The following is a 25,919-nucleotide window of genomic DNA, read 5'->3' as shown; positions in this document are numbered from 1 at the left end:
CTGTGTTGTGTGCTGCACCCAGAGCTCTGACACACATGCGGCCGCTCCCCTGACCTTATTTGAATGGTTGTTTAATGGCCCTGTTCGACCAATGCAGGTGGTGGCATCTGCCCTAACCCTCAGTGAGGTGTGAGTAATGAGTTTTTTTGGTTAAAATATTGACGTAGTCACAATTTTTCCAGCGCCACTCCTCATTTCTCACTTAGCTCAGTGATACATTTTTTTTTTTGTTTGTTTGTTTTTGTGCTACTCAACATGCTACAAAGCGACATTTCTGAGCAAGGCTCACCTGCTAGCACTGTATCTTTCCTTCATTAGCACAGTGGTGTAGGTGAGTCCTAGTCGCAGGCACGTGGATGAACTCTGCGTCCTGAAGTCTTGTGAAAGGCAGTCGTGTATCACTCTTCCTTCCTGTGAAACAGCGGGAGCTGGATGTGTGATTCATATAAATTCATGGCTAGAGCCCTCAGAGGACCTCACACTCCCCTGAAGCTTCGATGAAAGAGCCTATCTTGGTCACCTGCTTGCTACCATGCCGGATATGGGGTAATGGAGAGATGTATGTTTTATTCTGCTTCGTGCCAGTTGCTTTTTCTGCATTGTCCACCTCAAAATTGGCAAAAAGACTGGCACTTTTTGGTGTGCTACAAAAGCCAACGCCTCCCCCAGCAGCTTTAAAGCCAGTTCAACAGCTCTCTCTGTCTCTCTCTCTCTCGCCCTCTTTCTATCTCTTTTTTTCCTCTCTCTCTCTCTTTCTCTCTCTCTCTCTCTCTCTCTCTGTGGCAGGGCTGGGAGCGGCTGGCGGGGGCCTCGCGCTCCCTTTCATCTACTGACAGAGGCAGGCAGGCAGGCAACAGACAGACGCGGGGAGTCTGGGAACTGAATCCCTCTCCTCTCTCTCTCTCTCCCTCCCTTCTTCTCTCGTTCTCTCATGCGCCCATACACTCTCCTCCTTCATGTCCCGTCCTCTCTGCCTGTAACGACACAGGCTCTCCCTCTTATCTGCTGCGCTTTGATGTCTCTCGCAAGGCATTGCGTGGGGCAGTGGCAGGAAAGGCAGTGTCGATAATATAGGCAGCGTTATTGTAGTTTGCACAGCTAATTCAATGCATCAAAGGGCCGATATTCAAAAGCATATTACATTTGTGACAGGAACTCATTTAAATGTCCTCAGTGTGTCCACACACACACACACACTTGTTATACAGTAATATTTTCTGGGCTTTGTCTGATTTTTTAGTGAATAGGAAATGAGTTTTAAGCAGCAGAGTCAGATTCTTTAGCCTTGTGCTGTCATGCCAATAGTCCAACTCTCCCATTTGCTCCCCCACCCCCTTACCAAGAATCCAAGAGTCTTTTCTCTCCTTATTTGCGTCATGTTAAGAATTTTATTTACAAGCAGCCATTGTTATTACTTATACATGCAGTTTGCCATCCCTTTCAATAATTCAACAGAAGTCCTTGCCAAGAGGGACATTTAAGTCTAGCCTGAAAGCATCTTTTTTCTCTCTCTCCTCCGCTATCTAAAGGCACAGGGCAGTTTTCCCGAAGGGAGAGTTTAGACAAAGAGGATTGTCATAGCAGATTCCTCAGTCTAACACTAGCAAATTGCAGTAATGTTCAAAAGTACTCAGTGATTACATTTCAACCACTTGAAATCAGCTCTTCGCTGCCACTGATTTGGACAGAAACTATGCGTGTTTGTGTGTGTGTGTGTGTGTGTGTGTGTGTTTGAGAAGGGTTTTTTGTATGATGTGCTTTTGAATCAGTTGAATGAGTGTTTATCTAAGCACACCTATGAGGTTTGGATGACAGACACACCTTACATGAACACACACACACACACACACACACACACACACACACACACACAAACACACTTAACACACACACGCAATCATAAAGCTGCACATTCTCAAACACACAGAGCCAGCGGGCCCCATGGGTTTCTCTGTGCAACGCTCTGCCATTAGAGTACCGATGGAGGCGGCTTTTCACATGTGCCTGTTTGCCTCGGGGGCACAACACACAATGAGAATGCCCGCCGAGACCCATTGCCATACGCCGCCGACATGTGTTGTGTGTTCAGCCAGATGGATCAAAAGGTGTGGGGGCCTATCAGCATGCCACGAAGCGCTGCTCACAAACCCCCCCACCCCTGTTCAGCTCACCTCAAAGCCACACACACCCTTTGTTGTCAGTCAGAGCTCCGGTCCAAATGAAATGTTTCATATGTACTGTGTGGCCTTCAGGATAGTGCAGGAGCAGATAGATTATTTACCAAGGCAAGCTGAGAGGTTGTCAGTCCTGTTAAATCCTGGAGAGGGGGGATATCTCTGTTAAGCCATCACATTGAAGTAATCCATGGGAAATGCTACAAGGTGCTTTTTGATTGGGTACAAAGGCTAATACAAAGGCAATGGCCATTGCAATTGGGTTTGTTTTCTGGTGCAGAATGAAAGTGTCCATTTCCCTCTTCCCTCGATCAGACTGCTGATTTGGTGCCAAGGGTTTCTTGCTCACACAGTGTTTGTGCCTTTGTCCCGGGCAGGTCTGTATAACTCGGTGGACAGCTGGATGATCGTGCCCAACATCAAGCAGAACCACTACACTGTGCACGGCCTGCAGAGCGGCACGCGCTACATCTTCTTCGTCAAGGCCATCAACCAGGCCGGCAGCCGCAACAGCGAGCCCGCCCGCCTCAAGACCAACAGTGAGTACCCAGTCTGCCCATCCCAGACACACTAGCACACCAGAAACACTGGGCTACACTCTGAATGGAAGATTCTGGAAGAATTAGTGGTTGATAATGAGTGGCCTTCATCTGTAGTTCTGCAGAATGTTACTGAGGCTCTGTGTAGTAAGGATGTTTTGAAAATAAATAATAAATAAAAAATTACGGATGTAACTGCATGTCCTTCTGTGTAAGTAGTACTAAGCATATAGTATGTAACTATAAGAAAAACTGCTCTACTCCATCATTCCTCCCAGAGCCTGCAGCTCAGCACTGTTCTGCCTTTGAGAGCTTGTCCTGTCCTGGAGGAGTGCTACTGAGGACTCATAATTCTCCCAAATTCAATCAGTCAGCCTTTTGGCTGCTGTCCTGCCTGCCTGCCCCACCCCTCCCCTACTGTACTGTGAGATCCTCTCTCCTCCCCTCCCCTATCCTCCGCTCCTTATGCTCTCTCGTATGCCATCAGCCCTCCATCACGGGCAGCCACCCAAGCGTGCTGATAATGCCATTAGGTGTAGCGTTCCCCGCCTCGCCCCTTGTTGGCTCGCAGCAGGCGGCAGGTAGCACCCACCCCCCCTCCAACCCATAACTGCCCCCCCACCTCCCCTCCTCCTCCAACCCCATCCCCACCCGGTCACTCACATTACACACGATCACAGCCCCGGCCGGCCTCCTCGCACGCCCCGAGTTCAATTACTTTACAGAATGGCCTGGAACCAGGGCCTGGTGGCTGACTGCATTAAAATGGATTATTGCATCAGAGGCTTTGCGGAGTCGCCCGGGGAGGGGAGGGGGCAGGACCGAGAGTGGGGAGGTTAAACGCGGGCTATCTGGAAGCAGCAGCAGCAGCAGCAGCACCTCCTCCCTTCTCCTCTCTTCTTTCTCCTTGCCTCCCTCCATTTTTCTTCTTCTACCTCTTCCCTCTCTCTCTCTGTCTCTGTGTCTCTGGCAGCCATTTATCAGCTGGCCCCACAGAAGAGGGCTTTCGCCGCCTCGCTCACATCGCTCGACTGCGGCGCCTGAACTTCTTCTGCGTTAAGGAGGTGTCACTCAACCTCTGTGGCCTCTTTTCTCTCGCGCCATCGCTCTTTCCCTGCCTCAGACACTCTCCTCCCTACACACTCCCACCCCTGTCCTCTCCATCTTCTGTAAATTATTCCTCCCTGTGTTTCTCTCTCTGTTCCACTCTTTCTCTGACTCTGACTATTGGCCTCTCTCCCTCTCTCTTCCCTTTATCTCTTTCTCTCTCCCTCAGTGTGGGGTCTTTTTTGCACTCTACCATTTCAAAAGCAGAATAAATTCTGTTTGAGAGCATGAGAGAGAGAGAGAGAGAGTGGGAGTGAGCGTGCGCTGGTGTGCCGTGTCCACCCACCTTCTCCGGGGTTTGATAAAGACAAACCTCCCCTGCTCCCAACCTGCCACCGCCTCTTCCTCTAATGCCGAGCCCAGTCGGGCGAGCGCCAGGGCACATCGCACATCACACACACACACACACACACACACACACACACACACACACACAGAGAGACACCGCCACCGCACAATCTAACAAGGCCCAGAGGAATTTAAAAAAACACACACTGTATTTCATACTGTCAGCCGTTCTCTGGCAGCGCCGTATGCCGAGGCAGAGAGAGGCAGAGGGATAAGCCGGGTCCCTGGAGCGCAGTCAGACGTGGAGCGCTCTCGTGATACAAGCCACCCCCTCAGATGGGATCCTACCTGCCGTACACAGGCGTCTGGACCTGGCAGGTGTTTGCCCCCCCCCCCTCCCCTCCCCCCCTCAGGGGTGCTGCGGTGGTCTCTGTGGAACCTCCCCCAGGTATGCCTCACGCTCGTTCCCTCGCTCGGCTCTCTCTCTCTCCTGCAGCTGTGGCTCGCGCCCATCTGCCCGCCTCCATCTCCGGGGGGGATGGGAGTCCTCTGCTCCCCTCGGCTGCTCTCTCCAGCGCCCCCTCTCTGGCTCCCCACTCTCTCCAGCGCCCCCTCTCTGGCTCCCCACTCTCTCCAGCGCCCCCTCTCTGGCTCCCCACTCTCTCCAGCGCCCCCTCTCTGGCTCCCCACTCTCTCCAGCGCCCCCTTTCTGGCTCCCCACTCTCTCCAGCGCCCCCTCTCTGGCTCCCCACTGCCGGACCGGGCCCAGTCAGGAGATACGTTGCTGGCTTCATCAAGACAAGTCCTTGTGTTTACTTAGTGTTTATTAATGGGAGTTGGAAGCATTGGTGCAGTGGGAGAGCAACTGTGTCCCGCACCATGCAAAGGTCTGACTCTTCATGACTTGTGGTCCAGTCCAGTCCAGGGGCAAAACCACAGTTGCTAACTAAGTTGCAATGCAATTTCCCATTGCTAACAGGTTAGCAACTATGGTTTTGGGAAGCGCACCCCAGGCCGTTTCTCAGTCCTCCTTCTCGTCTCGCTGACCCTCATCTCCTGTCTGCTCCTCACTGCCCTGTCCATATGCAGTAGCACCATTAGCATGTGGCCCTCCTGTTCCATTTAGTCCCTCAGAGGCCCGGCTGAGCAGGAGGAGAATGGGGACCGTCTTCGTCTCTCTTACCTTCCCTGCCTCTTGGCTTTCTGTCAGTCTCTTGGCTTCATGTTGGGTGTTTCTTCCTTCTCTCCTGCCATTTTCCATCCTCTCCCTCTCTCCCTCTCTCTCTCTCTCTCTCTCTCTCTCTTTCTCTCTCTCTCTCTCTCCCTCTCCCTGTGCTCGCTAGGACTTCAGAGAACAGAGGAGCTGGGAGGGGTGAAACCTGCCTGGTGGCAGCGGAGATAAATGATTCATGTCTGATGAAGGGACTAGAGAAGAGTGTGTGTGTGTGTGTGTATGTGTGTGTGTGTGTGAGTGTGTGTGTGTGTGTGTGTGTGTTCGAGAAAGATTGAGAGTGAGAGACCCATCCACTAGTGTGCCCATTCTCTTTTATTTACCTTCTTCACTGCATTCAAATGGCAGCCGGGGCCAGCGTGACAGTGTTGTTAAGAGCAGCTCAGATCACGCAGAGGACAACGAGAGGAGGCGAGGAGGCAAGGAGGAGAGGAGAGGATGGGGGAGCAGATGGGGGAGGAGGGGGGTTAGGGGCCGACATCAAATGGCTCTTTGCAAGCTTGTGTGCCTGAAATCAAAGTTTGATTTTCCTCATAGCCTCACTTGCTATTGGGATAATGCCCTTCAGTAAGCCAGCTCCAGCAGCATAATGCAAAAGACGTCTAGAGGCCGGGCGTTGGGAGCAGAAAGCCGGATATTTCCTGCTCCTCTTCCACCCACCGCACTCCCACTCACCCAGGCATCATTTGGAAGCATATCATGATGCAACGCGGCGGCCACAGTCTTGCAGAATTCTGCCCTCTCACTGGGCCGGTGTGGTTTGGTGTGGAGAGGAGAGCAGTGGCTTCAGCATGGGGGCGGAGGGAGGTAAATGGGGGTGCTGAGTGTCCGCTCTTCACCACAGGGGCTTCTCAGCAGAGTGGCCTCAGCAAATTACCCTCTTATCGCGCTCACATCATCCTGACTGGATGGCCTGGACAGACGACTAAAACCACAAAACTGCATATCCTGTGTCCAGCCCTCCTGCTCAGCATGCCTTCTACCTTTGTGTGTGTGTGTGGGTGTGTGTGTGTGTGTGTGTGTGTGTGTGTACACTGTGGTTATATTGTGTGTGTGTGTGTGTGTGTGTGTGTGTGGTGATGGGAAATGTACCATCAGCAGTGCTGGTGAAGCCTCTCTCCCCTCCCTGCCTCCCACCTCACCTCTCATAAGGGCAACAGGGGCCTCTTCCTGTAGAGCAAACAAAGAAGGAGGGACACACTATGGCCCAATGAGATAGGGCCGTCCTTGATTCTGTCCAATCACAACCCACGCGCCCCGTCCCCAGACGTGCTGTCTGTCAGCGCGGACGCGCCAGGCTTGATATCACATGACACGCAAGCCCAAGGGCAAGCGCTGTGGACATGTTGCCGGAGCCCATCCCTGATAATATTTACTCATCCGGCACACACACAGACATGGCTCAAGCTGTCGGCGGGGCGTGCTGGAGAGGCAGCCCTGCGTGAGGCAGCGGGCCTGCCCAGCAGAAGCACGTCCCACCGGGAGAGCCCGCCTGGGCGTGCTGGGGGGCAAAGCCAGCCACTGATGGACAAATGTTACAAGGGTAAACATTTCACAAGCCCACAAGTTCAATCCCACTCAGGTCAGCCGCAGGTCAGTCTGCTCAACGCATTAAGCAGATTTGCCAGTCATCCCAAAAGCCTCAACAGGTTGATGACTGTGTGGGGGTGTATTTAACATTCCAGCAGTGTCACACCCAACTTCCTGGTGTTCCTAATATCCCCACAGTTACATAACCCTGTAAACATCATGGCCGTCTCCATCAGTCTTCAACCTCCCCACCCTTCGAGAAATGGGAGTGTCTATGCGTGTCTTTGGTGCTGCAGACTGGCCGTGGCCATTAACGGCCTACATAAAACAAGGTGATAACGATGACCCCACGCTGGGGCTTGATGCCCACTACCTGTTTTCTCCCCCCTCGCTACTGTTTAAGTGAATTGATGTTCTGTTTGTGTTTGGGAACTACTCTGAAGGCACCAAGCCCAGCACTTAATGACCACACTGAGCTGTCCAAGTGCTCCAAGATGAAGCAGAGCCACGCAGGGGGAGTTTAACAAATGCTGCAGATGAGCCTGCGCGGCCGCACAAAAGGCATTTACATCCTCCAGCACATTCCCCCCTGGGCCGAGAGCGGAATGCACAATGAAGTAAATGTCTCGGCGCAGACTTAATGCCTTGCTTTTATTCCTTTCATTTTTGAGCACGATCTCGGTGGATTTGTCCTGGGAATGAGGGAAGTGGCCAAGTTTGCCAATTTGATTAAATGCATGCTGTCAGTGCACTTTGAATCAGATATCAGAGTGGAATGCATTATGTTTCCTATAATCATCCGCTAATCTCAATGCATTTGAATGAAGCTCTGTCCTCGTAGTGACCTATTGGCTACTTCCCATGCTGGCCTTTCGGTTGTCAGCTCTAAAAATATTGCGGAGCTCCAGGAACGAGCCGCGTTCCGAGAGCATCGGAGCGCAAGCTGGCAGTGACAGCGTGTCGCATTGGCGTTGCATCATCTCGCATCTTGGTCTCCCTGGCCAGTCACGTGACCACGCGCCGTCCCCGTTTTTTTGTCTCCTCTCCTGGTCCCCAGGAGCGGCTGAGCCGGAGGAGCGCGAGGGTTTGAAAGAGTCTGCGCTTGCAGCGATAAGCAGTTCAAAGACAGGCGCGTGCTAATGTAATTGGCTTCCAGCGGCCCCAGCACCCGAGAGCCGCGCAGCCCAGTTCAAGCCGCACACTCTCTCTCTCTCTGTCTCTCTCTCTCTCTCTCTCTCTCTATCTCTCTGTCTCTCTCTCTCTCTCTCTCTTGGAGGAGAGATTATTAGGGCTTGCTTTTTGAGGAGGGGGGTTGGGAAGGGGGTTTTTGCATTGTTCCACCATTAAGTCTGCGCTGGCAACGGGATGCGGGTGGCATCTAAGCGTAAAATGCCAGGTCTGCAGGGTCCGCAAGGGGTGACCTCTACCACCCTCACGCGGTGCCCCCGAGGAGAAAGAAGAATCTTCATAAGCTCAAAGTCTCAACTACCCCAGCTTTCTCCTCACTTCACCTCTCCTCCACTCCTTCCCCCTCTCTCTCTGTCTTTCTCTCACTCTCTCTGTCCTCCCTTGCTCTCTCATCCCCTCTTCCTCTCATCTTCTCCACCCCTTCATCTCTCCCTCGCTCCATGATCAGCCAATTAGGAGCGAAAGCTTCCATCCAAGAGCCAGCTTCAAAAAATGTGCAAGCTCACAGCCAGATAGATGACTTCAGTTTTACCCTTGGCCTTCTTTAAAATTCACAAATACAGTAGCGGCTGCGTTGCGGGTCTCGTTACATGAAAACAGGCCACTCTGAGTTGCAGCGACCAATCCAACATGAATAATTCTCAGTGCTCTCAGTGATTCCGGTCTGTTGGCAGACAGGATTATAGCTTTGGGTGACTCAAATGCTAAGTGCTCTCATTTCCAAAAGTTTCCGAGCAACTTATGGATGTTGGTTCAATTTAACAAACCCCCCACCCCCCTCTTCTTCTTCCAATCTCCTAACCACAGGCCAGCCTTTCAAGCTGGACCCCAAAACGGCCCACAAAAAGCTGCGTCTGTCCAACGACTGCCTGACCATGGAGAAGGACGAGAGCTCTCTGAAGAAGAGCCACACGCCGGAGCGCTTCAGCAGCACGGGCTCGTACGGCTCTGCCGGCAACGTCTTCATCGACAGCGGCTGCCACTACTGGGAGGTGCTGCTGGGAGCCTCCACATGGTGAGTGAGGTGGCCCGTCACGGCAGCGGTCATTCATATCCGACCGACTTTTTGCAGATGAATTGGTTGTTTGGTGTGAAGTGGGGTACAAATGTGAGTTTGAAATACACCTAACCATGTGCACCCCCCCCCCCCCCCCCACCCACTCTCGTCCACGCCGCCACCCCCCCCCCCCTCTCTTCAGGTACGCGGTGGGCGTCGCCTACAAGTCTGCGCCCAAGAACGAGTGGAGCGGCAAGAACTCGTCCTCGTGGGTCTTCTCGCGCTGCAACAACAACTTCCTGGTGCGGCACAACGGCAAGGAGCAGCTGGTGGAGGCGTCGCTGCAGCTGCGGCGTCTGGGCGTGCTGCTGGACTACGACAGCAACGCGCTGTCCTTCTGGGACGCCATGAACGCGCAGCACCTGCACACCTTCCACGTCTCCTTCCTGCTGCCCGTGGCGCCCACCTTCATGATCTGGAACAAGTCGCTCATGCTGCTGTCCGGCCTGCCCGTGCCCGACTTCGTGGACTGCCCCGAGCAGCAGGAGGGCCTGTGCCGCCAGCAGGAGTCGCCCTACGTCTCGTCCACCATGAAGGGCTGCCACTGAGAGAGGGGTCTGGGGGGGTTAGCGGGATCGGGCAGATCGAGGCAGTTTGTTGGATGGATGGATGGACTGAGCCGTGTCGTTGACGCTAACGGACTGGACTTGAGCTACTGCTGAGAGCGCCAGGCGGCAGCCGTCGCAGGGTCTCCCCCCCCCTTTTCCTGGATCTTCCTCCTACTCCTCTTCTTCTCATGGTTTTCAGTTTCGCTCCTCATGGTTTTAGCGCTCCTTCTCTCTCATTGGTGGGTTAGCATCGCCTGTGCTTCTCAGTTTCAAAGGATGCGTTTAGTTTTTGCAACAGTTATAGTTTAATGGTTTTCCAAAACAACAAAGTTGACACATTTTGCATCATGTGACTACTACTTGTATATGATGTGACCTCTGATGAAGATGATGATGAGTATGATGAGGAGGAAGAAAAGCAATTGTAAATTATTTGTCACTAACAAGTTTATTTGCTTTTTATCAGTTTTGATGTAAACCTGATGCACTTTTTGGATTGGTTTTAATGCCCCTGTGTGTAAAAAAAAAAAAAAAATCAGAAATGGATTTGGACAGGGTTGCTCTTCCTTTAGATAGAATAGAAGAGGTTTATCTTATTAATAAAAAAGGGATAAAAATTTGATGTTTCTACCGAAGTAATGAATTTATTATCTGATGGAATTATAACTCACAGTTTTATTATATTCAGGGAAGACAAAGAAATCCTTTTATTTGCAATTTGTGTAGACGTTATGGCATGATATGTATTTCCTCTGTGATTTGTTCACTCTCCTTCTGTTAGTACTTTTCTTTTCTTGTGAAAAGCATGATACAGTCTGTATGATTCCCACGGGCCCCACGTAGTGGACAGACATCTAACCCTCTCAGTATATTTATTGCACCGTGAACAAGTGACCCTTTTCTACACCCTCACTTCCCATCGCTTAGTCTCCCACTGAGACTCAGTCAAAGTAAAAAAAGCAGAGTGACATGGAGCCATGGTGGCACCCAAAGCATTCATCCATCTGCATTCAACAGAAAAGGCCATAGTGGGGGTTCTTTTTATGCATCTAGACATATTTCAAGTCTAGTGTTTGAACATACCAGCCATGGCAGCTGTCTGAACTGTCCATAATCGTGGAGGAAAACTAACATTATCGACACTCAGTCATTGAAGTTGCACCAAACTCATCAAATCATGTCCTGATTCTCCTGAGTATTTAGTATTTATTTCCCCATACTTCTCCTGGTCTGGTCTTGGTGTTTTACGATCTTCCTCTGTGTCATATTCAGGGTTGAGCTAAGAGGATCCTTGAAGACAATCACTAGTAATGCAGGCAAAGACAAGTGTAGCAAGACAAACGCATGGAATACTTGAGACGTGAGAGGCAGGTGCTTCTCCACTTTGTTTATTTGGGATGCTTTGCCATTGTACCTACACAGGGCTTGGGAACGGAAAGATACTGTACTACTGATGCCACTGGCTTGCGTTGCTATTCTCGACATATCAATGGCTCTGCTCTTTTTTCTGGATGTTGGCCTATCTCTTCTGGTTTGTCATTCCTCTTTATGAGCCATGTTTAAGGCGAGCAGGTATCCACTCTGACTGGATAATATGTTCCTCAGGATCTGGTTCTAGATCTTTCTGTTGGACCTTCAGTGGTAGCGCCTCTCTTGTAGTTAACCTCAGCGGAGACGTTTTGAGCGAGTGAATTATTAAACACCACCTATCTCCCCCCCCGACCTTGAAATTTTACATTCCAAAGAACAGAACAGAGCAGAATATAAGTATATAAGTGGGTGGTCTAAATGATCACTGGCGTGCAGTTCACTTTGAGTTTTTGATATTTACAAGGTGGCAGGTGAGGACTAGACGAGGCTGTGGTGTTGTGCGAGAACTGTTGATCTCTAAACTGGACTGATGTGTTCAGTCCATTTGTATATCCATGTGCATCAGTGCTCAGTGCTCTGCCATCTGCTCCAGGCATGTTCATTACAAAATGAAAGCACTCCCAGCAAAGATATCACCCGCTGATCCGCTGCTGTCGCAACATATCAGGTTCGGATAAAACCATGCCTCTCTGTGTGCTTCATATGGTGAAATCTGCAGAAATACATTTTGTAAATTACCTTCTTGTGTTTTTTTCTCTCCATTGGGTTCTTGTTTCACATTTTGTTTCTTAAAAGATTCTTTTTGAAAAGGTTCTACATCTCTGGTTAACAAAAGGTTGAATAAATCCATTTCTTTTGATGTTTCAGAGCTTTAAGAAGTGATCAAATCAGCCATGCTCATCTGCTTCATGCTTCTGTTTCAATAAATATGACTTTTAGAGGAAAAGAATGTAAATCATAGGGGAAAATATATATTATATAAGAATTGTATAATATACAAGAAATATATATATGAACTATTGTTATTTATGTGAGCTGAAGTCCAATTAAAAGTCTGATCCCAAAAAAAGGCCTGTGGTGTGTTGTGTCCTTTGGCTCGGCTGTCTCTGCTCCAGCGTGGTGCACCTTGAGACAGATTGCAGTGCATGTGGAGGAGAGTTGGGGAGCGTGTGCATTGTGCCCTGCACTGTGCACCACCGAGCAGCCCTGGTGGACTGGCAGGCCATCCACTGCCTGCAGTCACACGAAGGGGGCAATGCCCGCACCCATCAGCTGTCATTGTTGGCCTGGTATGATGCCGGGGCAGGCTGACGTGCCAGAGCATGAGGTCTGGGGCAAAATGCTTCAGCAGATGGGTGTGTGAAAGCTGAGGGGAGGAATCAGTATTTCACCCGAAGCTAGAACCATGCCGTGAAAGAAGCAGATCTAACATTCCGGTTACACTGAAGGTTAAAAGGAAAATGTATAATAAATGCTTTGCGAACATGCTTTCCTGTTTTCAGGCTGTTTTAATGTATTTCTCTTCTTTTTTAATCAGTGCAGAGAAATGAAATGTCACCGTAGCGGTTAACTAACGTCTGACTGAGCATCTCATCAGGCTTCATTCTGAGCTTCCTTCCTCCCACCTCTTTTCTATCTTTCTTTCTCTCTCTCTTCCCATCTCTCTCCTTCCCTCTTGCCAGCCATTCGGGGTTGTGTGGTGTACTGTAATTACGCCCTTCTGCTGTAATGGTCCTTATCTCTGTCACCACACCAAGGCACGGAAATCACCGCAAACTCCCCGCATTCACGTCTTCTCTTCAGAAAAGAGACAGTCTCTTTAATTGCTTCACCGACTCCACCAGGCACAGTAAAGTCAGAAAATTGAAATATCGACATGTGCTGGAACCAAAAGAAAAACAAACAAAAAATGCTGATGGAGAAGGAAGCCAAGAAATTGCATTTCCATCTCATTCGTGTGCAGAGCCCACAATTCCTGTGAGAGATGCTTAGTTAACGCCGAACTGTAAATGCTGCCGTCAGAAGACTTAATTATTGGCTTAATGAAACACAGCCTACATGCACTAATGTAATCCCCCACACGCTGCTAGCACCGGCGATGGCTTACTCTGAAAATAAACGTGAGACATAATGTGTAGTGGCCTTGGATTTTCTGTGCACAGCATATAAAGCACGGTGAACTATGTGTGTGCCTCTATCAGCTCTTTGAGTCACAATGTTTGCGGCAGCGTTAGAGCCTAAAATGACACAATTCCAAATCACGCTAATTACCCAAAACGATCCTCTCGAAATTGTCCCATCTCAGTACATCAACTTGCTTCTGTGCTATTTTTGTTGTTTTCGTTGTTATTGTTGTTTTGCTGTTTTCATGCAGTAGGGGTTAGGGGGGTGGCGGGGGACACATAAATGAAAATAGCATAAAGAATGTGTGCACTCATCAGAGTTCACTGGGCAAATATACACAATACAGTTGGCAGCCTAGTTTTTGTTGTTCTGTGAAAATGTGTGCATATACTGTATATATAAGCACAAACAACTACTCCTTTCGGACACAGAATGCACCCCAGCTGCTTTATAAGACATGATTTACGTGAGAGCCTGTCAGTTGGGTTCAGGGATGACTAGCTTAAAGGGTGCAGCAGGGTTGCATTCGTGACAGATTACCCTGCAGCCAAGCACGGCACTCGTTCTGTCGCCTGTTCTGTCACCCAGCAAGAAGGAAGAGCTCCCCCTCTCCTCGTCAGTACATCTCTAATTGCAGTTGTAATTAAAGGCTCCCGAGCAGCTTGTTAAATCATTTGTCACCCCGTCCCCTAATGCGGTGTAAAACAACAAATTAATTAAATGTGCTCAAAAGTACATCGAGCCCCAACACACTGGAGCTAAACCTGTTGCCTCGAGGATCTCTGCTAATGTGTCAATGATTTTAACAAACACACTCTTCTCCTAAATGACCACTGCTTCTCAGTATTATGTCTTGAGTGCATCACAGCGTTTGGAATTCCTCCAAGATGACAAGCACCTTGCCATGTGCACAGTAAGTGAGGAACACTAGGAGTTATGTTTTTTTTTTAAGTATATTTTTTGGGCTTTTTATGCATTTTAATGAGATAGGACAGTGGAGAATGACAGGAAGCAAATGGGAGAGAGTCGGGGTGGGATCCGGAAAGGACCACCGGACGGGAATCCGGGTTGCCGGTATACGGTCGAGGTGTCCCAACCAGTCGTGCCACGGCTGGGGCATAGGAGTCATGTTTTAAGTGCCCTAATTTGACATGTAGGATTCAGTCTGCTCAGGTTTCGGTTTAGGATCAGGCTTTTTCTTTTCTTTTGTCTTTTTTTTGCTTTCAAAGCCACCTGATCCGCTTGCCTAAGTCCTTTCCCATGCCACTGACTTGTTGTTGATGTTGTGTGTTGGTGGATGGCACTCTGCCGGAAGCTAACAAGCCAACGAAAACTCTAATCAAGTCACAGCTGACTGACCCTTTCACTGGCACCTGCTGCAGCTGCGTCCACCTGACGACACTCGCACGCTCTCCCCCACACACACGTTCCAGAAACTCCATCTGTTTCCGAGTCAACTCGACCCCGACCCTCACTGGAGCGCCAACTCCCAAGTGATCCTCCTCCCTCTCGGTCTCTCTCCGTGCTTCACAGTCATTACTCACATACAGGTGCCACTTTAATGAATAAAAAAGTAAGCGGTGCAGGCGGAATTGGAGGTTGTTAAGACTCCAGCTTGGGAACTTCAGAAACATGGCCACTGTCCTTTTTCCCTCTTTTTTTCCCCCCCGGCGGAGCGGCTCGAGCGGCTCAAGGTAATGGCGTGTCAGGCTGAAGGCTGGGCGCCGTGCCCGCTGCCCGTCTGACGGACAGGGACTGAGAGAGCCGGGAAATGAGGATCTAAGGAGGCAGTAGATCATTACCGGCTCCGGACTCCATCCTGATTCATCTCGGAGAGGGGCATCAATCATATGGGCCACCCCGCCATTCTCCGAGCCTCCGGGCTTTTATGGCGTCCGCTGACAGAGAGCGATGGCCCTGCATCTGAAACGGACTGCAGCAGACTCCTATGGATAGAAAAAAGGCCTCTTGCGCCTGGGCACATAGATAGACCGGTGTGTTTATTTCGTGTCTTATATATCGGTTGATATCAGCTAAGGCAGAGTGACTGCCTCGCCTCTCCGAGCTGTAGATACCGCGCTGCCCTGCCATAACATAAATTAGCCGCCATTCTCCGGGTGGGCGGTGGGAGGCTTATCTAATATCTATTTGTAGCCCTGAGGCCTACCCCACAGAGGTGCCATAGGTCTCCATTCTCTGGAGTCTGATTTGCAGGCTTATGCACCTGTGTATTCAGTGCATCTCAGCTGGCGGAATCAAATAAGAAACGCCACACACGGCCTTTATTTAGTCGCTCCTTCAGAGTGCCTCTGACGGGAGTGAACAAAACCACTCGCCCTCAACAACCTCTCCACCTTCCCACGCGGCACTGGAGACACACGGCCCTCCCGGTGGGGCTGACTGCCCCCACCCCCCACCCCTCCCTCCCTTTCAGCACATGGGTGAGTCAGCCCGAGGGTCAGCTCCTCCACGCAGCATGGGGCTAGAGCAGGGAGAGAGAAACGTCTGTGAGGGGGAGGACGTGATGAGGAATAGGGAGCGGCTTTGTCTTTTTCTCCCCAGTGCTGCTGAGCAGATGTTTACTGTCTTTGTGCTCAAGAGAAGGAGAAAGGTCTTTTTTTGTTGTTGTTTTTCCCTGAAGTTCCTGAGGAACGTTCCCACGCTGTCTACCTTGAAGGCCACTTTCGTGGGCTGGTCCAAACCCAGCTCCACCCTACACGTCCCCCCGGGAAAGAGAGATGCGTGAGGGTGTCAAACAATGAACACAAGCTCTCACTCAGCATGTCCTTAGCTGTTCTGTGACAAAAAAATACATAATGGCAAAAAATGTAATATACTGCTTTGAGAAGAGGGGAAAAAACTATCAGCCAGACAGAATCTAATTTAACGTGGCTCTGGAGGGAAATGTATTGAATACTTTGTGGAAGCATTTTTGTGCCGTCTGTATCTCATATCAGCGAAACTGCTTTGGTCAAGATTGTATTTTTCCTTAATGTGAAGTCCAATAAAAATCTTTCCGAGGGGAGATTTCTGTATCGCTTAATGCATGCCAAACAGTTCTCTTAGCAGTGGGGGAGAGACAGGGTTTGATGTTGAGTGCAGTTGAGTTGATTCTTGAGTGGGAGAACAGGGGAATATGCATTCTTAAAGGACTCAAACGACGTCAGAAGTCTAAGACTTTGGGAAAAGGGAATCATTCTAGGGCTGTCGTAAACACCATACTTTCATTGCATTTAAAGATCAATTTATTTGATTTGAATTATTCATCATTTGCACTGTACAGTGTATCAGGAAGACGTCTTCCTGCTGACTTCTGCGTTTAGCATGGCAGGTCTTCCTTCTTCCTCCACCCTGCAGCTCATGCCTGCTGCTCCTGATGGTTCCTGAAGTGTCTCACGAAGCCTACTCCAGTTTCGGCACAGTGTGACGGAAAGCCTTTGGAGTCACTGCTGTGTAACAAACGGCTTGCCTGGTGACAAAAGGGGGAGCTTCTGGGGAGATTCTGTGTGCATCTGGTATCCCACCGGGGTGTGGTTGTGCCTGACACACATTTCGTCTGTGATGAAGTGCTCATCGCTCTAGGAGACACCGTGTGACACGCACATGTCAAATCCACGCGAGTGAGTAGTCACTACAGCGCACCTGGATTTTGGTTGGTTTTCACTGACGAATGTACAGAGGTACATACTCCTCACTCACATGGAGCTGAAGGAGCCGTTTGCCTTTGTGTTTGTCATACAGTATACATCGGTAGTAAGCAACAGATGAGCAGCAATGGAGATCCCACTGCCAAGAGATGAGAGAATCCTTGCACGCTGACCGAATTGTTGTCTGGTGATGATGGATGAGTAATGGGCCAGATGAGCATCCATATGACACATCCATTTATAGGCCTACACACCACTACTAAACAACCAGATGGCCTATTATAAAACAATCTACACAGTTTATATGATATTACAAAACAGACACAGGTTCATATTACAACTTGGTTACTGAAAAATATCATATTACTGCTGGGTGGAGTACTTGGGATATGAATAACAACATATCAAGTTGTAATGAAATTTGCTTGTGAATGAAATGCTGTCTCACAGTAACATAAATGTGGTGATTAAGCACTGCCTGTTCACCCTGCTATGACAACAAACATCTATTTGGGCTGAGTGGGAGCGATGTTTGTATACCAGCGGTGGGAATATGCACCTGAGTCCTTTGATCTCTGCGTCTTTACGTCGTGGGAAAACAACAGTCTAAATATAAACATCCGTCCAGAAACTGACTGAAGATGCGGCCTTACAGGCACTAGCTCCAACTGAGGCTTTGATATGTAATCAGATGAGCCTTTTCATGTGGATAAAGCGAGATTATTCGGGACAAAGGAGCTTTCTTAATTAGTTCCAGGGCACTCTGTTAAGGAGCCGAGGCAACCTTGATCCTCTCTGTTTGTGTAAATTGCTTTCCATAAAACTGGCCACGGACTTTTTAATTTCATAGGAAGCGGTTCGGGCACCTGGGCATTTGTGGACACTCTGCCAGCCCAGCAATTATTCTGAGAGAGCCTGACTGTAATGAGAATCCAGAGTTGAAGGCAGTTTACCTTAATCGGTAATTGGATTTCACACGCAGATAAATCAACACCCAACCACACCACTACAGTGTCTTTGTCCCCCTCGTTAGCGCGGCAGCGCTAGCTAACTCCATTAACGCGTTGCAAGTTCTCTCTGCAGCCGTGACTCGCTGATCAACTTTTGGTTTCTGCGGGAGGACGGGTGGAGCGTTAATACCAATGCGCAGCAGGGGGTGTGCTGCTGTCCTTGCTGTAAGAGGCAAATCCATGGGAGGTTCTCCTGTGAGGCAGCAGCTGAAGCAGTAGGGGGGCCCTTTAAAATAGGAGCTGCTATTCTCCCTGGGCCTCCACACAACTCTGCCTAATCATGTTACTACCTGTGCCTGCTCACAAACAGACAGTATCAACACCGAACAGAGAACGAGTTGGCACGCAGCGCCGTGCTCTCCTGTGCGTATGTTCAGGGTGTATTCATGTTTGCAAGCGGGGATGATGTTTGTCATCAGCAACATTCAAAAGGATAGCACTGTGAGAGGGGTTGCGGGACTCGTTGTTGTGGAGAGGTTAGTGGTATTTGAGTGTCCTTGTTTTGAACTTGGCTTTCCTCCAACAAGCCCTCTGTGCAAATGCCATAACTCGATGGGGGTCTTGTTTTTTTTCTATGTCCATCTACCCTCCCTGCACACACACCACACACACACACACACACATACCGGTACACACAAACAACAAACCCTCTCAAAAGCAATTCTACCAATCAAATAGGCCTACATAACATGCACTTCTCTCCCGAGTGGTACGCAAGCAAACAAGGCATTTATTTACTTTCATCAAAGCCTCCTCGAATTTGCTTTTACATTAAGTGACTGTGGCATTGTTGTTTATCCCGAAGTGCCCTATCACTTCTCCCCCCATCAGAGTCCATCATCCTCATCCTCACCCTCACCTGGCCTCCTCGGCTCTTCGGTGTGCATCATCTGCACGTGTGGACCCTGTGGGCCATCCAAGTGGGCGGAGGGAGCGGGGGTCACCGAGCCACGTCTCTTCTCATTATGGGTGATGACATTTTACTGAGGCTAACAGTGAAGGTCCTCGCTGTCCGCCATGTGACTCCATTTGTGGGGGTGGGGGAGGGTAGTTCGCTCTCCATGAGATCACTGGGTGTGATTTCACAGATGCTAATGGAAGACGATGACAAATAAGATCTATGTCACGAGCATTCACGCTAACTCATTTCTGAGTCCCCTTTCCAGTTGATGGATATGGCAGAGTTGGAGAAAATTGTGTTTTTTTGTTTCTGTTTTAAAATGAAATGGCCTCCGTCCAAGATCCTTGAGCCAATGATGGAAAGTCCTTGTTTTCCTAACGTCTATGTCATGATGACTGAATTTATTGTGACGTTTAAATGGCATTGACTTGTAACAAGAAAGGACGCGATGCTGGGAATTTTTGCAAGCGGTTATGATCATTTTTTTTTTACTGTTTGCCTTGAATGAAGACATACTTTTTGTAAAATAAGAAAAGCAAAGCAAGTACCTCATTGAATGACACGTAACAAAAATCTGCCAAAAATATTAAAAGATAAAAGAAGGGGAGCGGTGGCTGCAGTGATGTCTATAGACCTGAGAAAATGGCCATTGTCCTTACAGACTGACACCTCATGAATCATGCTCATAATTGATTCATTTTCAGCGGCGGCTGTCATACATCTCTATAAGCCTATTTGGCCTCAGCAGTGCATGGCAGGCAGTGTGGCTGAGTTCGATAAGGCGCACAGCAAAGCAATTATTAAAAAAAACCCTGCAGTTGCAAAGAGTATAGTGCAGCATACCGAATGATGTAAATATTACAGCTAACCGGAGGTTGCCCTGTGAACGCACCCCAGGGTTGGTTTTCACATCCACACAGCTTGGGGTTTCCATTCCGGTTGGGAAGAGGCTATTTCCAGGTGACTAGAGATTGAGGGAGATGTATAGAGGACCATGTAGCCTAAGAAAACCAGTCACGCATGAAATTCAGAGTGTGAAGTCATAACTGTTGTGTAGGCAAGGCAGAGTTAAAAAAAAGTGTGTCTTTGAAATGGCCTCCTAAATTATAATTTAAATTGTTTTAGAGGAGTACTGCTACAAAGGGGGGCTGTAAAATGGTCAGGTTTACGATGCCATTAAACGTCACTACTGGATCAGCTCTGCTCGTCTCCTTTATAAGGCTGGCAACACACCGCTAGCTTTATTTATTTATGATTTGTTACACTCTGCAGTGTTTGCTTCTAGGGTAGGAGGAGATAGGTGTTCTGGTTGTAGCATCCATTCATTCTATAGAACCCCTTCTGCCATCTGAATTTACTGTATTTTCTTGATTAAAATCACAAACCTGTATTGTAGAAGGGAGATGACTGGTGTCCTCTGAAGAGGCATATTCATGTGTGTCGTAACTGTAGGCTCATCTGGGAGGGTGCACTAAGATGCTTCACATGTTTATTACTAGCTCACTGACCAGGGCATAATGTACATACTAAGACTCACCAGCTGCAGTATGCATATGAGGCACTTGAGAGCATCTCCAGCACATTCCTCAGAAACCATATCTTACATAACATGTGCCTTGTTAATACATTCCAACTAAGTAGGCATCTCCAAAAGTCATCAACATGTCCAGTTTAACATCAATAAAACTATGTATGATGTCTTTTCTTGCTCTATTAACAATTATCATCAATGATTATCCATTTCAGTAACCACACTATGAATCACATTTTCTCTTTAAAAAGTTGGATCTTAGGAACTGAGGACGGGTCAAGGTGCTACTGCTCACACCACTGGCGACAGGAGAGAGAGAGACAAATGATTGCAAGGAAGTGGAGCACCACAGTATATTACACTGGACCAGTGTTATTAATTTCCCTTCAGAGCCTGCAGGAAATAGGATTGGGTTTCTGTCTCTCTTTCTCTCTCGGTCTCTCTCTCTCTCTCTCTCTCTCTCTCTCCTTCTGTTTGGTTTATTCTGTGGCACTCTCTTCATTATCTGTGTGAGAGTTGCGTGTTGTCCCTCTTCACTTCAAGATTATGACTTTCCATTTGCACCTGCTCCCTCTCACAGTCTAATTAATACTGGCAAGCAAATCCCGTCACACAACGTGTGTTTGTCGGGCTTTTTAATGAATAATTTTGCTCTCTGTTTGACGATTGTGAGAGCCCCCACTGTGCACAATTCCTGGCCTGACTGTAAGATAAGAGAGTAAACAAGACTAAGAGGGATAGTGGGAGTGTTGAGTGCGTGTGTGTGAGTGTGTGTGTGTGTGTGTGTGTGTGTTTGGCCTCAGTGCACACAAGTGAGCCGTTATTTCCGCCAGTGGCTGGCGCCGATCCACGTCCCCCTGACTGCTCGCTGCACGCACTCCCTCTTAAAGAACACAGTCAATAGCTCCCATTTTGCAAGTGGCAATAAACAACCGGTTTCCACGACGTCCTGTGATAACACTCAAGGGTTTTTTGATAATCGGTAGGGTCAATCGAGTCATGTTCCTTTGTCCAGCTAATACAATTAAACAGATAATAATAATACACCAGGAATACTGATAACGCAGCCGAAAGAGCAGGTGAGTGTGCACATGTGTGCGTGGGTTACCCTGGTCTAGACCAAGTCAGCCTTGAAAAATATTTGAGAGGATTCACTTGTATATGACGCTCCGGTAGATAATGAGTGCAACGCTTTGACACATGTTGTTCGATGTATCGTGACAGTGTTGAAAGAACTGGAGAGGTGACGTTGGAGTGACACACTGATAATGAGGTAAAAGGTTATTCGCTAAACATGTTTTGTCCTCCCTTCCCTTCCAGCTATAATGAGGAACAAAAGGTCTGCAGAGGGCTTGGAAATGGGAAAGGTCTCAGTGAAACAAGCATGTCTTTCATCGCCACAGTTGGCTATTTCAGGCAAAGCAAGCCCCAATAGGCACTAATGAACTTTAACACCTTGTCTTTTGGAGTTCACTGCTTCTCCTGGATACAATGTCCTTGTCAACTGCAAAGAGGCCTCTCTGTGCAGGGCCTCTGCCATCCTTTTACTTTGCTGTCTAAAATGAGAAGGTTTTTGGCTGTTTTGCAGGGTGGTTTCAGATCTAGGACAGTAGCTTCCTTCAGTAATACACTGATAACTTATTGAGTCTCTTTTACCACTGATCTGTTTATCCCTAAGGGACTTTCTGTTTTTTTATATTATTTGTCCAACTCGAAAAAAAAATACTAAAAGCAGTCGGTTGTACCAGAGAACATCCATATCGAAAAACGAAATGCCATTTGCTTTATCTCTTTATCCTGCCGACAATCTGACCAAGAGAGCCTGCTGGGAGACCGTGGCTTTGGGCTGATCAGGAGTGACCAGCAGCAGAGCCTCTCACTCAGGTGCGGACACACACACACACACACACACACACACACACACACACACAGATGACTCCACACCCAGGCCAAATCCCTCCCAATCCACTCAGCAATATAAGCCCTCTCTGTTCCTTGTAAGCCACTCTTTCACCTTTCATCTATACATTTTCCACGGTGCTTGGTTACTGTAATATAGGGGCCAAGACTCGTATTTGACCCAGGGGGACGTTCTGTACTCTCTCCTAAAAGTCTGTGCTGCACGAATCACAGACATCTGATTTACTGACTCAATTTCATAACAGCATTCCGTTCGATTCAAATTAAGACCCCCCACACACACACACACACACACTGACACACACACACACACCCGATGCTGCCTCAGAAGTCCCAGAGGAACGGTGGCGGTCACCGGCGGAGAGCATTCCAAAATACAATTCTGCCTTCAAGTGCTGAGAGTTCTGCGCCACTCACCCAAATGTCAAGCTAGCATTTACGAGCACTCCTGTGTGGATGTGGAGGAGCGTGTGAGCTAGAGGGTGACACGGGAATCAATTTTCACTCCCGTCCCATCCCGAGCCCGCACCAATACTCCCGTCATATCCCGATCACGTGACAGCCCCCCCAAAAAAATTCTGTCCCGCAAAATCCCGAGAGAAAGACTCCCGAATCCCGTCCCGCTCCCTATGTTGATGTCTAAAGTTATCCGACTGTTAGGCTACCCAGTAGCGTGACCATACATTTGGTAGGGCAGAAAGCCTTGTCTAACTTTTCTTTAATAGCCGATCATTTTGGGCTACATTAAAATTACATATTTTACAGGACTTTGCTGTAGGCTATGCTTAAATCATTTCATAGTCAGAATTGTAGATGCCATCAGTTAAGTTTGCACCGTTCTCATCACGTTAAACCAGCAAAGCATATGGGTAAACAAAACTATTTTTTGTGTTCCGCCAGGGTTATGCGATACATATATTGAGGAATGCGATCGTCGAGGTGCCATGCCCCAACATTGCATGACGCATTAAACTCAACGAGAATCGCTTTCCCGGACAGCTCGTGCAATTGAATAGAGCTGTCATTTGCTGACACTTTCGCCTGTAACTGTTTCTTTGCATCCATTTTGCCTTAGACCTAGGGCCTAGTCGCTGAAGCTGATTGATTGTGAACAGGGCAGCTGCTTTGTCTTGCTCTGATAGGCTACCAATCAACAACAAACGTATTGTGGGTTGTAATTGGTTCTCTTTTCTAAAACGAAATGCCTCGCGTCTTTGGGCGCACTCACTGCATTGCAGCGTAATTTTTTCTCTGGCTTCCCGCCAGCTCCCGTTTATTATTTCCTGTCCCGTCCCAATCACGTTACCAACAGTGAAATTTACTTCCGTACTGCGGGAAACCCGCGGGAATACCGTGACCCGCGGGAGTCCCGAAAAATTGTCACCCTCTAGTGTGAGCAAGGGTCCCCTGCATGCTGACAAGGTCGGAGTATATCGCAACATTACCACTGTGGAGGAGCTCCAACCCCCCCCCAACCGAGTGGTGTTAGTGTCTCACACTACTGCACTACTGCTGCTTACTGCTGCTTCAGATTGATGTCATGCTTTTGCCACAGCTGTGTGTGTGTGTGTGTGTGTGTGTGTGTGTGTGTGTGTCTGAATGTGTGTGTGTGCGTGTGTGTGTGTGTGTGTGTGTGTGTGCGCGTGTGTGTGTGTGTGAGAGAGAGAGTGGCACTCTGTCAATACATTGTTCCAGTTAGGGATTTAAAATCATGAAAACAGGAGATTAAATCAAATCAAATTCTGATGCACATGACAAACATGTCCCAGTATTAAGAACTGTGTATGATAACATTCAGATCCATGTCATGGATTAGAAGGGTGCAGGTCACAAAATCAACAACAACAACAAAAAAGATTTACAGGAAGATAAACAGGCCACTTGTATCTGTACGGCATATTTTGTCAGGGTGACTTCTTTCAGCACGGAGAAAAACAGCAATCAATCAAAAGGCTGCTATAATGATCCCTGCCACTATGTGTTAAATGCCTGGAGGAAAATACCAGAGGATTGCATCCTACGTAATCCATCACCATCGTAAAACAATGAGAAGAGGATTTTTTTCCCACTTCTCATACAGGCCTGGCATCCTGGATGGCACGCATGGCTAAAATGATCTCCGTCTTGCTTCATGGGTGGATCGTGAAAATCAAGCTGCCCGTTTTCTGTGGACTTTTTTTTTACAAGGTTCCGGCGGTGCTGTGTGGGGAGTGGTTCTAATGCTCCGTCCATAGAAATTGATTTCCGCGTAAAAGTTGAGCATGGCCACAGGGTCAAAAGATGGCGTTTGAGAGCTGTTCACCCCAGAGTTGTGCGAGTGTCGGGAGGCTGAGGGAGTGAGTGGGGAGGCACCTATATCTTCCGTCCTCCATTTACAGAAGGCGCTGTTGACTCAGGGATAATTTACAAGGCCGTCTGCAATCAGCCAGAGAGGAACAATGGCCCTCACCGATATGCCAGGCACCTCTCCTCTCCCTCCACACACCCCTCTTAAACAACCAAGTGAGGCCAGGAGAGCCGGCTCACGCCTCAAGGTCTCCTTCGTGTCAGATAATAAACTGAAATTATATGTGATGACACCTCATTCCGACACGTAATTGCATTCGTCCTGCCCTCGTCACCTGTGATTAAGCTCTCCAAGCTGGACCTTCACATGGGAGGAATCATGGACTTCTTACTTCTTTCTCTCCCACTCCCTCCCCCACCCCCCTTCTCTCTCTCTCTCTCTCTCTCTCTCTCTCTCCCTCTCTCTCTCCCTCTCTCTCTCACCCTCACCAACAGCAAAGGATTTTTGTCTCCTCTGCCAAAACTCTAGGCATCAGAGATTCGAGCTGTAAGGAGAATATATAAAGAGCTCAGCCTCAGCTCTTTGAACATTGTTGACCAGCTCAGCGTGATGTATGCCACTGAGGTGCATTCACAATGCCTTGGCTGTGTAGCACAAACCAGATCAGTGCTATGTGACTCGATGTGACCGACGAGCATGCGCCCGGGTTTTGAGCAGTCACCAGCAGTTGCATCGCCTCAAGGAAGGGGTGGAATGCAAACATTTTCTTTCTCCGGCTGTGTCATGGCACTCCGTGACCCGGCGTGTCCCTCGAGCAGCACCCCCCCCCCCCACACACACACACACACGTCTCAGCGGGTTAAAGTGCAGAGTGCTGTCACCATCTTCCACCTCACTTTGCTAATGCTCACTGTTCCTGATGGAGCCAGAGTCTCTCATCCTTTCATAGGAGGACTTGGGGCCAGTAAGATCTCACATAAATATTTCACAAGGCTGACATAAAGCATAGAGCACTCATTTAAGACTGCCTGGGGCCTTTTTGTTATTGTCTTTGGCGCAAACAGCGAGGAAGAGGCATAAACTGCTTTCATGAAAGAGACTGGTGGCATTCTAATTCATGTACTCCTCTCATAGGTTAGCATCATCACTCCATATGACCTGCCCAGTACAATTGCTTCATTTGACAGATAAAAACATTCAATAAACTTATATAGAACTATGCAATTCAACAATAGTCTTGTGTCATTTTCACACTGTAAATACGAGAGGCATATCAACATTTTAGTAAATAGTCTATTAGTCTACAACTCACAGTTGTTGAAATTCATGCTTATTTATACCGAAATGCTCTTGACATCTTTTAAAATGGCTTTAATGAATCATCGTCATTTTCAACGTCATTGTCAATGTTATTTGAAAATGAATTAAATTCTCTAGCTGAATAGTGCACTGAATAATGTCTCTCT

General features: G+C 48.5%; 1 protein-coding gene across 6 annotated transcripts in view; it reads left to right on the top strand.

Annotated features, from left to right (window-relative positions):
* mid2 (midline 2) overlaps positions 1–12,091 on the top strand; it is a 98,238-nt gene extending 86,147 nt beyond the window's left edge. For all 6 annotated transcript variants that reach the window (XM_076292377.1, XM_076292375.1, XM_076292374.1 and 3 more), the window contains 3 exons: positions 2,552–2,713; positions 8,865–9,072; positions 9,257–12,091. In XM_076292377.1, coding sequence (XP_076148492.1) covers positions 2,552–2,713; positions 8,865–9,072; positions 9,257–9,662 — 776 coding nt within the window. In that variant the 3' untranslated portion in view covers positions 9,663–12,091. The remainder of the gene's footprint in view (positions 1–2,551; positions 2,714–8,864; positions 9,073–9,256) is intronic.
* Positions 12,092–25,919: the final 13,828 nt, after the last annotated feature.

Source organism: Alosa pseudoharengus, unplaced genomic scaffold (assembly GCF_046254945.1).
Source record: "Alosa pseudoharengus isolate Yale_2024_CS ecotype anadromous, Long Island Sound unplaced genomic scaffold, YU_APseudo_1.1 YU_APseudo_1.1_scf_19, whole genome shotgun sequence".
Classification (NCBI taxonomy): domain Eukaryota; kingdom Metazoa; phylum Chordata; class Actinopteri; order Clupeiformes; family Clupeidae; genus Alosa; species Alosa pseudoharengus.
This window is presented reverse-complemented; position numbering and strand designations above follow the sequence as displayed.